At 39.8% G+C, this 12,057-nt stretch overlaps 1 protein-coding gene across 1 annotated transcript; it reads right to left on the bottom strand.

The window, feature by feature from the left end:
• Nucleotides 1–698: 698 nt before the first annotated feature.
• On the bottom strand, nt 699–11,171 carry LOC128364333 (myosin heavy chain, fast skeletal muscle-like). The gene is made up of 39 exons (XM_053324872.1): nt 10,965–11,171; nt 10,662–10,805; nt 10,415–10,571; nt 10,277–10,304; nt 10,085–10,196; nt 9,909–10,001; nt 9,765–9,828; nt 9,544–9,642; nt 9,350–9,453; nt 9,116–9,254; nt 8,891–9,009; nt 8,641–8,790; nt 8,384–8,554; nt 7,997–8,300; nt 7,495–7,574; nt 7,323–7,410; nt 7,120–7,237; nt 6,891–7,014; nt 6,658–6,794; nt 6,290–6,545; nt 5,894–6,136; nt 5,600–5,776; nt 5,334–5,479; nt 5,158–5,248; nt 4,650–5,039; nt 4,372–4,498; nt 4,170–4,288; nt 3,561–3,757; nt 3,282–3,465; nt 3,028–3,193; nt 2,728–2,852; nt 2,308–2,616; nt 2,024–2,227; nt 1,784–1,909; nt 1,530–1,700; nt 1,292–1,396; nt 1,105–1,200; nt 847–978; nt 699–757 (listed from the first exon to the last, which is right to left on the bottom strand). Exons 1-39 carry the CDS (start codon nt 11,169–11,171, stop codon nt 740–742), a joined length of 5,820 nt encoding a protein of 1,939 aa, XP_053180847.1. The 3' UTR covers nt 699–739.
• Between the last annotated feature and the right edge of the window lie 886 nt (nt 11,172–12,057).

Raw genomic sequence — 12,057 nt, 5'->3', positions numbered from 1 at the left:
TCTGATGAAGTTAAAAGTGAAAATCTTCAAATAAGCTATTACTATGTAGAAAGTTACACGGCTGATTGGCGACTGCTTTCTCAAGGATCTTAGAGAGAAAGGAGAGGTTAGATATAGATATAGGTCTATAGTTGGCTAGAACCTCTGAAACAAGAGTAGGCTTTTTAAGAAGTGGTTTAATTACAGCTACCTACTCATACCAACACAACCAGGTCATTTTGGATGCAACCACATTTTTCAATGGTCTGCTGTGTTTCATAATACAGGACGAGTAGGACTGTGTAACACTGTATTTATTGTATTCTCCCATAGGGAAAATACAGCAAACTACAATTTTGAACCCCTTCCTCGAAAATGACACAGGAATGCATGAAGTATCATATTTTGGCAGGGAGGTCAAAAATGTAGTTTTAATGGGGTAATTTTTGTCCTTAAGAGTCTTAAAGGAACAGTTATGTCTTTATAGTGTAGCATAGAACTATTATAAGTGATTGTTTGAAATAAAAAATAAATTAAAAAGAGTATCCTTGGAGAATTTGATACCATATGCATAAACATATGCCTAAATGATCAAGAAAATCAAAAATGAAAAGCCAAAAATGTCCTTAGTGAGAGAAACTAGAGAATAAATATTGTTATATTTTGAGGAAAATGTTTATTGAATAAACACAGTGTAAGAAGACAATGAAACAGCTAGTCATATTTTATGAACTTTGTCCAGTCTCGAAAAGGACGTCTCTTATTCAGCATGTTCAGCCTAGAAAGAAAACAAGAAAGATGATTCAGTATCTATTCTTAAAATAAAAAGTAAATTATAATATTTGTAAAATATTATCACATGGTTACCTTTCCATGATCACGGCTTTTAGCTCTCAGCTTGTTGACCTGGGATTCAGCGATGTCAGCACGCTCCTGAGCTTCCTCCATCTCATGCTGGACCTTCCTGAACCTGGACAAGTGAGTATTGGCCTGCTCCTCCTGCAAAGGTTTGGAGTTGAAGTATGTTGTATTTTTTAATTTTACATCCTATTAGTATGTTTTCTTTCTGTCATTTTTGATTTGTGCAACATTTTTGTATAACAAATTACAACACATTTGACTCACAGCCTCCTCTGCCTGTCTCTTGTAAGCCTTGACTTTGAGCTGCAGCTTATCCACCAGATCCTGAAGTCTGTGCACATTCTTCTTGTCCTCCTCAGTCTATACAAAAGAAGCAATGTTACTGCACTATATAGAGAGACATTTTCAAAACCAAGAAATCGTGATAGTTTTTAGTTAAATCCGAATTTACCTGGTAGGTCAGCTCCTTCACTCTCCTCTCATATTTGCGGACTCCCTTAACAGCATCAGCTCCACGTCTTTGCTCAGCTTCAACCTCAGTTTCCAGTTCACGAACCTGTAATGTGATGATGCATAGTATATCAAAGCCTTGTAGAGGAATTGTTGCAGTGAGAAAAGTGAATTAATTCCATATATTAAAAGTGTGAAAGTGTGATTAACACCATGAAGCAGATGTATTGAGAGCATACCCTTGACTCCAGTTTCTGGAGCTGCTTCTTGCCACCCTTCATGGCCAGGTTCTCAGCCTCATCCAGACGGTGCTGCAGGTCTTTGACTGTGACCTCCAGATTCTTCTTCATCCTCTCCAGGTGGGCACTGGTGTCTTGCTCCTTCTTTAGCTCCTCAGCCATCATGGCAGCCTGAAATGATGGGCATCATGCATAAACAAGTGTTTTGTGAAGTGAAGTTGAATTTTAGAATAAAGAAGACTATGTAAACTCACATCAGTGATAGCCTTTTTGGCTTTCTCCTCAGCATTTCTTGATTCCTGAATTGCATCGTCCACTTCACCCTGAACCTGTACAAGGTCAGACTCCAGCTTCTTCTTGGTGTTCAACAGGCTGGTGTTCTGAAAATTTAAAAAAAAATCACTTTTAATTGTATGTTATGTATACGAAAGCTGGTATGTATACTATATTCATTCTGTATAAAGGCATTTTCTTGTTAATTATTGAATATAAACCTGAGAGTGAAGCAGTCCAACACGCTCACTAGCATCAACCAACTCCTGCTCAGCCACTTTGCGTCCCCTCTCTGTCTGCTCAAGAGCGGATCTGAGCTCCTCAATCTCAGCCAACATTAGGCCATTTCTGCGCTCCACCATGGCAACCTGCTCCTTCATGTCTTCCTGTCCTCTGACAGCATCATCAAGGTGCAGTTGGGCATCCTGATAACACGTGCAAGGGTAAAGACTTAACTTTCTTTGCTCTGTAAGATTTGTTTATTCATTGATCAGACAAAGCTCACCTTGAGCTGTCCCTGGACGTTCCTCAGTTGTTTCTGAGACTCAGCAGCCTGCCTATTAGCATGACTCAGCTGAATCTCCATCTCATTCAGATCTCCCTCCATCTTCTTCTTGACTCTCAGGGCATCATTCCTGCTCCTGACCTCAGCATCCAGAGTGCTCTGCATGGAGTCAGTCACCCTCTGGCTGTTCCTCTTGATCTGCTCCATCTCCTCGTCCTTTTCTGCCAGCTTCCTGTCTACTTCACCTTTGATCTGGTTAAGTTCAAGCTGAACACGGAGAATTTTGGCTTCCTCATGCTCCAGTGTACCCTTAAAAGAAAAAGTTGAACATACACTTAAAGGTTATTTTCTCAAAAAAATCAAGAAAAAAAAATCTAATTAATACATGCAATTTAATGAAGCGGTCTTTTTGTATTGTACCTCTGCTTCCTCCAGGGCTGACTGAATTTCAGTTTTCTCAGTCTCTATTGTCTTCTTGGATTTCTCTAGCTCATGGATGCTCTTTCCAGTCTCACCAATCTGTTCAGTCAGGTCTGAGATCTCCTCTGTAGCATATTAAAAGCCAAAATTCAGTGCAATTAAGTATCTACATTTTATGTAGAAACCACATTTTTCCACCACAAAATGTCATGACCTACAGCTACAGAAGTCAAGGAAGAAGCTGTATAATCACTACAATGATGAATTAATATTACTTTAAATATTGTGGGATTGACTTACGCTGCAGGTTCTTGTTCTCTCTCTTCATGGTCTCCAGATGATCCAGAGCCTCCTCATAAGAGTTCTTCATCTTGAACAGTTCAGTGCTGAGAGAGCGAGCCTCCTTCTGGGCTCCTTCCAGCTCTGCCTGGCCCTCCTCATATTTCTGTTTCCATTCTGAAAGGACCTAGAATTATAAAGATTAATAACAATGATTAATTACCAAGATCATTTTGTATTTCATTCAAACCAGTGTGGTTTTGAGTTCCTGTTACCTTATCAAAGTTCCTCTGCTTCTTGTCAAGGTTGGCAGCCAGAGAATTAGCTCTTTCTACATCAATCATGAGGTCCTCCACCTCACCCTGTAACCTCTGCTTGGTCTTCTCCAGAGAGGCGCACTTTGAGTTCACAGCCTCAATGGACTCCTCAGCATCCTGCAGACGCTGGGCAAGCTTTTTCCTGTAGTGAAGAATTTGTTTGTTGATAGTAAAATATGTGGAATGTTTTCTGGAGAAGCAAGCAATTGATTGGAAGACTAATTTAAAATGACTTACTTGGACTCCTCCAGCTCCTCAGTGCGCTGGATAGCATCAGTCTCATATTTGGTTCTCCACTGAGCCACTTCACTGTTTGCCTTGGACATTCCTCGTTGCAGCTCAGCTTTAGCCTCTTGCTCCTCCTCAAACTGCTCTCTGAGCAGATCACAGTCATGGCGGGCTGATTGAACACCATGGGCCAGGGCATTCTTGGCCTGATGAAATGGAACACATATTTTACTGACCCAGATGTATCACAGAAATATGTAAGTATTATTGAAGTACCATAGACATGGGTTCTTTAAAATAAAACATTTATCATTGTGTATTTCACTAAAAGAATTGACTTTCTGACAATATTTTTTACCTACAACTATCATTCAACCCCTTTAACTGTCCTATGTCTGTCTTTGCAATATCTAACCCTTTAACAAAGCATTTTCTCAGTAGTTATTACTTGGCCAAACAGAAATGAAGTTGAAAACAAGTTAATATAATGAGGCAAATTTTAGGTAAAACAAATGTATAAATTAACTTCAATTTACTCTCTATTGTGTCCCTATGGAGTACCCAGTTCCACCAGTAGGCTATTAAAATCGAATAATAGGAGATAAAAGTGCTTTATACCTTCACTTCCTCCTCAACATGTCTCTTCAACTCCTCAATCTGTTGAGTGTAAGCCTGTTTGCCCCTGGTCAGCTGGGAAACAAGAGCATCTTTCTCCTCAAGCTGGCGAGAAAACTCACCTGAATGACAAAATGTTAATGAGTCATTAATGAAAATGATCATATGTGGTTTTTATTACTAGTTTTGATCACATGTGACTCACCATTCTCTGTCTGCAGTCTTGCCCTCTGTGCATTAATGTCATTCAGCTGGCGCACATTCTCATCATTTTTGGCCTTAAGCTCACTCAGCTGGTCCTCAACAGTTCTGCACATTTTTTCCAAGTTACCCTATGAAAACAAAACATGATGTATTTAGAAATATTAACATGAACAAAGCAAGTGTTTTGCATTTGTCTAAGTTGGAGACTACTTCATAATTATCGTAGAAAATCCATATTTATAACCATAATAACAGCCAATATTTCAGTTATAAACTTACTTTGGATTTAGCTACAGCCTCCATGTTGCTGGAGAGATCATCAATCTCCATCTTGTACTCGCTCTTCTCCTTCTCCAGCTTCTGCTTGACACGCTGGAGGTTATCAATCTGCTCTCCCAGCTCTGCGACACTGTCGGCCTGCTTCTTGCGGAGAGCTGCTGCGGTAGCTTCATGCTGGAGGGTTGACTCTTCAAGATCACGGCGCAACTTCTGGAACTCGGCCTCACGCTTCTTGTTCATCTCAATCTGAGCAGCTGTTGCTCCACCAGCTTCCTCAAGCCTCTCACTGATCTCCTCAAGTTCCCTGGAGAGGTCAGCCCTCTGCTTCTCCACCTTTGCCCGAGCAGCCCGTTCAGCCTCAATTTCTTCTTCCAGCTCCTCAACACGTGCCTAGGTTGGATGATCCCAATATAAAGACAGCTTGTTAACTGAACACACTGTGAGCAGTGGTTTTTCAGTCACAGAGTATAACATTCATATGAGTATAACATTCATTTCAAATACTAACCTGGAGCTCCTTGATCTTCTTCTGAAGCTGAGCACCAAGAGACTGTTCATCCTCAATCTTGCTGAGCAACTGGCTGGTCTCAAACTCCTTCCTGGAATAGGAAAAAGGTATTGCTGTTGTATTGAATTATGGCAATTAATCAATGTAAGGATTAAACATAAAAACAGAAAACGTACTTCTTGATTTTCTCCTCAGATTGCTGTTTGTCATTCTCCAGATCCATTATGGATTCCTGGGACAGTTTCAGATCTCCCTCAAGCTTCCTCTTGGCTCTCTCAAGGTCCATACGGAGCTTCTTCTCTTGCTCCAGTGATCCCTCAAGCTTTTGAGATGATATTATAACGTTCATATTAAATAATGTTTTGAGTTGTTATCACGGAATGTCGATTCTCACACACAAATTAACAATACAGATATGTTATCAAAAACAATGTTTCCTCACATCGTCCACTTGTTGTTCCAGCTTAGTCTTGGCCTTGGTCAGAGTGTTGACTTTGTCTTCCTCTGCCTGGAGATCATCCAGTGTTTGTTGGTGAGCCTCTTGGAGGGCTTTCTTCTCCTTGGTCAACTTGGCAAGAGACTCATCTTGAGATGCCATCTCCTCTGTCAGGTTTTTCACCTGAAAATGTTGGGAAAGGTGCATTATTTCCATCACTTTATACCCATATGTTTGAAAGCTAACATCAAATACACTGCCTTTAAAAATAAATAAATACAGGATTAAAATGATTCCAACCTTGTTTTCTGTGGCATGTTTCTCCTTCTCCACTTTAGCCAAGGTGAGCTCCAAGTCATCAATATCTTTCTTCAGCTCAGAGCATTCATCCTCCAGCTTCCTCTTCTTGCCAGTCAGCTCAGCATTGATTTCCTCTTCATCTTCCAGTCTCTCAGTTGTCTCTTTGAGTTTGGCCTCAAGTTGGATCTTGCTCTTAATCAGGCCTTCACACCTTTCCTCAGCATCTGAGAGGTTCTCAACTTCCTACAGTATATTTTAACATACAGTAAATTAATGGGCAATGTATTCTCTACATGTACATGAATAGTTTAAGGGTTAATAAAAATGTTAACTACAATATTCAATTAATGGAGTGTGGATATGGCAGAGTCACTCTTACTTTCATATCCTACTTACCGAAGCCACTTGCAATTGCAGGTCATTCTTTTCCTGCAGCAGGGAAACCATCTTCTCCTCCAGCTCCTTCTTCTTGGCTAGGGCAGTAGCCAGGTCTGTCTGCATCTTCTCATAGTTCTCCTTCATCGCAGACAGCTCCTTCTCAGTCTCAGCACTCTTCAGAAGAGGCTTGATCTTGAAGTACAGATTCATCCATGGCCAGTTTTTCACATTCATGAATGAACGGATATTGTACTGAATGGAGAAAATAGCTTCCCTGGAAAATTAATACGAATTAAATGTAACTTTTCTGTAATGTTATTTCATTACAAACAACAAAAACAGCTGTTATGAATAAAACAGTTCAGTCTACTGTATGATAATCCTACCTCCTCTCCATCATCTTTACAAACTCTTTCCTCATGAGATATCCTCTGCTGAGAGCTTGAGTCATGGTCACCAGAGCAGCCAGTTTTTCATCTCTCATCTCCTCCAGAGCACCCAGCAGACCAGCTTTAAAGAACACCTGTGTGGTTGTTTGAAGGGACTCAGTAATCAGCATTCACTGATACAAAGGGATGTATGTACATACCATATCTTGACACTGTTCATAGAGATTAACCTTTGTGTGTCCAAACATGTATTGAGTGTGATCCACGTCAATAGAGCCTAGCAGCTTCTCACTAGCTTTCTTGTTGTCAATGAACTGTCCCTCAGGGATGACGCTGGCATTCAATACTTTGTATCTACAGGAAAATATTGTATTGTTACTTACAGTGACCCCACACCTTGGCGAACTGTTTTTAACTCAACTGAAATCAACTAGATTTGCTTATATTAAATTATATCACCTTTGCTTGAAGTCACCATAGAGGATTCTGCTGGGGAAGCCCTTTCTGCAGATTCTGATGCCTTCCAGCACACCATTACACCTCAGCTGATGGATGACCAAGAAGTTCTCCATAAGACCTGAAAGTTCCAATATCATATTCAAAATGTTTTTTTCATTAATGTGTCACATTCAGTGTGCAAGATTAGGCCAGGTGCTTCTTACCTGGGGTCTTTGATTCATTAGGAATGAGGCAACGGACAAAATGAGGGTGAGTGCTCCTCAAGTTGGTCATCAGCTTGCCCAAGTTCTCCTGTGGATCAGCAACATAAGAAAAATGGTCAACAGTATTTCAAAATTATGGTTTTAATAGTTTAACGTATGAAACAATACATACCCTGAAAAGAGCAGACACAGTCTGGAAGGAACCACCCTTCTTCTTCTTTCCACCCTTGCCACCACCACCAGCAGCAGGTTCTGTTTTCACAAACATTAAATTTAATTAATGGCACTGAATAAGTAACTTTTCTTAAAGTTTTCTCTTTGTCAATTAATTGTGCGTGATTATACATGCATGTGCGTGATTATACATGCATGTATATATTAATACAGAATAGTCAGCAACTATATTCAAGGCCTGAACCAAGTGTACCAGACACATGGTTTCTTACTCCTCACTACAAACATAGTGAATGTCGTACAACATCATAAATTGCGACTGATTAAGCTGCTAATAGCTAATGTAAATATCATCATTGTTGATCACTTTCTTGTACAGGCAGTAATAGAAAATAGTTTTTAAAATTGTGGTTAAAAAAATGTAACGTGCTTTTGATAGAACATATCAGCTGTACTGTTACTCAGAGTTTCTGATCCCTCTACTCAATCTTATTTCGCACCTTCTCCACCATGTTTTGCATACAGGAAGCACAGAAGTTTGTTGGAGGCCTTCTGGTAGAGCTGGATAACTGAGTCATTCAGGGGGTCCTTGTTCTTGTCCAACCAGCCTTGGATATTGTAGTCAACTGTACCAGCATAGTGAACCAGGGAGAAGTGAGCCTCAGGCACACCCTTTTTAGGCTTTGGCTTCTCAAAAGCCTTGGTCTTGCCAAGATGCTGATCATGCAACTTGTTCTTGAAAGAAGTGTCTGAGGCCTTGGGGAACATGCACTCCTCTTCAAGGATGGAGAAGATGCCCATTGGCTGAGAAAAAAAATCACATCAAAGGTTTAACAGTGGAAGCAAACATGATTTAAAAAATCACTTTGATTTGATTGACTACTGACCTTCTCAATAAGCTCAATGCAGGCAGCCAAGTCCATACCAAAGTCAATGAACTCCCAGACAATGCCTTCTTTCTTGTACTCCTCTTGCTCCAGGACAAACATGTGGTGGTTAAAGAACTGTTGCAGTTTCTCATTGGTGAAGTTGATGCAGAGTTGCTCCAGGCTGTTGAACTGTAATTATGGTGACATGGTGATAATGAGTCATAGATAAACATTGTTGACATGATGAAAACTCAAATATTCTTCAGATCACTCACATCAAAGATCTCAAATCCTGCGATATCCAACACTCCAATGAAGAACTGTCTTGCCTGCTTTGTGTCCAGCATCTCATTGATACGGATGACCATCCACAAGAACATTTTCTCATAGATAGACTTGCACAGAGCACTGACAGCATTGTTGACCTAGAAATAAAGATTTTAGAATCATCACAATCATATTTTCTTGTTAAAATGGAGATATTGCCATTTTATTTGTTCAAATATTGAACTTTCTTTATCTTACCTGTGGCACAGTCTGACCTTTGGTTACCATCTCATTTCCGACCTTGACTCTTGGGTAGCACAGAGCTTTCAACATATCCGCTGAGTTCAGGCCCAGGAGGTAGGCGATTTTATCAGCCACTGATGGAAAAACAAACTGTTAGCCATCTGTGAACTGGGATATGTTTACAAATATATGTTATTAATCAATGGTAGATTTTCTATAAGATATCATCATCCGAGTTACCCTCAGTGCCATCAGGTTCAGCCTGCTCCTCGCGCTGCTTCTGCTTGAATTTCATGTTGCCATGATGCATCACAGCACCAGTCAGCTTGTAGATGCCCTGCTTCTCCTCAGCATTGAAGCCCAAAATGTCAATAGCAGTCTACATTGTACATGAGGAAAAGTTATTGGTATTTAAAAAAAACTTCCCGGTTGCATTAAGCATGCAAGATATACTTAACTAAAATGTTTTCTTACATCTGTTGCAATGAACTCCTCCACATCATCAATGCTCTTCACAGTGATTTCACCCTGACTGACCATTGGGTAGTCATAGGGATTGGTGGTGATCAGAAGAGCCTCTATAGGCGCACAGTAAAAATACACATCATTGCTTGGTTTTGTCTCTGGCATTATTTAAGTTTCAGTGTCAAATTTTCAAAGTCACATACCCAGGAGCTGAGGTTGGTGGCCAGTCATCAGCTGATAGAAGATGTGGTAGCTCCTTTCAGCAGACAACTGGAAGGTTACACGGGACTTCTCCAGCAGATCTAAGAAAAATAAATTTAACCAGAGACTGTGTGATGACTCTATTTCAGTTTAAAACTGTTACTTTATCAAAGATATATGACACTCCAGATGAATCTTGATTCACATCATGGTTGAAACTTACAAGTTTCAATATCAGCTGAAGCCAGCTTCCCAGAAGAGCCAAAGTGGATTCTGATGAATTTACCCTAGGGAGCCAGATCATTGATAACATCAGCTTTTGGAATTTTGTAACAATATGTCTTGAGTTGTTCCCTGGATTACTTACAAAACGAGAGGAGTTGTCATTCCTCACAGTCTTGGCATTACCATAGGACTCCAGCAGAGGGTTGGCTGCAACAATTTGGTCCTCAAGGGAGCCCTGCAAGAGAGGATTTGAGTTACATGGGCTAAACATTCACATTAACTTTCCTCTGACAAACAATTTTATATTAAACAACCAACCTGCATCTTTCCAGGAGTTGGCTCAGCCTTCTTGCTTCCAATAGCTGCAATTGTTGCAAAGTACTGGATGACACGTTTGGTGTTGACAGTCTTTCCTGCACCGGATTCTCCACTGGGATATAAGAGACTAATGTCAAGATTCTGCTTTATTATCATAATATGATTTAGCATTACAGTTTCTGCTATACTTACGTGATCAGGATAGACTGGTTTTCACGATCTGAAATAAAAAACAGACATTTCACATGAATTTCTTTTTTGTAATTCCCTCAATAAGCTTATGTGTAAGCTTAATTCTACATGACTTAACACTGCTAACTTTAATTTTACCTGTGTGCATGAACTGATAGGCATTATCAGAGATGGAGAAGATGTGAGGTGGTGCCTCAATCCTCTTCTTGCCTCTGTATCCGCCAACAACTATAGCATCATACACAGGAAGCCACTTGTAGGGATTCACAACAACACAAAACAGCCCAGAATAGGTCTGTAATAGAACAAATAGAAAATAAACACAGTATTAACATTTAAATTCTCAGATATAAATACTCATTGCATTAGTTAAGTGGAAACTTACGTAGATCATCCATGATGCAAAACGCTCTTTGAGGTTATACAACACAGTAGGCTCGTTGAGGTGGGTCATCATGACCATGTCCTCAATTTTATCATACTTTGGAGGGTTCCTGGGAAAGATTTCATCTTCTTTTACAGTAAGTGTCTGGAAAAAGAGAAACAGTAAAGGTGGTTTTCCTAAGATTTCTTTTTCAAATTTAGAGTTCATCAGATGGATGTCCTTGTCAACCACTGTGTTAGTATGAACTTAAAGCCACTACAAAACACCCACATAGAAACGTGTCTTCATTGGAAATACACCTACCTCTTTTCCATCCAGAGTCTCAATGGTGGCTTTGCCACCTTCTCTCTTCACAAGTTTACCCTTGACATACATTTCTTCCTTATGCACCACAAAGAAGGAAGTTTTGGCATCAAAAGGAGCGGCTTGAGCCTCAATCCTTTCCTTCTCTGGCTTCCGGAGGTAGATGGCCGCCGGGCCATAGCACTCCATCTCTGCGTCTGTGCTCATGGTGGCACTTTAGTGGAGACTGAAAAGATCACAGAAATATCAGCATAATGCAGAAATGTAAATCTTGTATCCATCTGACGTTGGAGATTTGACATGCTTTACCTCAACTGGCTCCAAAAAAAGATGACTGGTACAGTATTTGATGGAGTGTCAAGATGCTATAAAAAAAGGTGGTGGAACATCAGTACAATATTTTTCAGTTTGTTTTTCTCATTTTAAATCTTACTTGCAGAATGTCAGTTTAAGAGCAGTCAAGTGTGAAGCTAGTAAAACTTATTCACTCAGCGCCTCAGTGCCAGCTGTACTCAGTTCAATTATCAATTTTCAAAACTGACTTCCACAACCAGAGAAATAGTGCTGCTCTTAATGGTCACTTAGTATACAGTATGTGTTGAGACAGGGTATGTACTGGATATAACTAATTGTGTGAGTATTTCAAATTCAAACATTCCAATTGTTTTGAAATAATGTTGATATGCCATGAAATTCCATGTGAATGTCGCCTGAAACAAAGATAAATCAGACAAAGAAATATGGACAAAATACTTCTGTAATTACTTTAACTCTACTGACTGATCAAAAGGATTTAAAACTGAGATCATAGTCAATGCACTCACCTGTGTTGGGTGTCTACCAGTTCAAGGGGAAGTCCAGGGCTGCCTCTTTTATAGAGCGTGGGAGTGCTTGGTCAGCTGCAGTCTCTGACTCAATTTGGTCATGGCCTTATCCTGTTACTTATGGCAGTTATGCAGTTGGTAAACAATTTTATTTTAAAACTATATAATGCATTACAATTTGATCACAAATGTGAATGTGACATACACAAGGTGGGTCTAAAAATATTTAATAAAATGTAATATAAAACTGACAATTGTTTAGTGGGAAA

Source organism: Scomber japonicus, chromosome 9 (assembly GCF_027409825.1).
Source record: "Scomber japonicus isolate fScoJap1 chromosome 9, fScoJap1.pri, whole genome shotgun sequence".
Taxonomy (NCBI): Eukaryota; Metazoa; Chordata; class Actinopteri; order Scombriformes; family Scombridae; genus Scomber; species Scomber japonicus.
Note: the sequence above shows the minus strand (reverse complement) of the source record. Positions and strands in the feature narration are given on the sequence as shown.

What these genes read in the sequence shown, in the direction of transcription:
- LOC128364333 (XM_053324872.1), bottom strand. Translation starts at nt 11,171, where the DNA reads ATGAGCACAGACGCAGAGATGGAGTGCTATGGCCCGGCGGCCATCTAC. An exon ending in TCTGAGGAGAAAATCAAGAA is followed by an intron (nt 5,249 to 5,333) that starts GTACGTTTTCTG and finishes TTCCTATTCCAG; the next exon opens with GAAGGAGTTTGAGACCAGCC. An exon ending in AGGCTGTAGCTAAATCCAAA is followed by an intron (nt 4,499 to 4,649) that starts GTAAGTTTATAA and finishes TTGTTTTCATAG; the next exon opens with GGTAACTTGGAAAAAATGTG.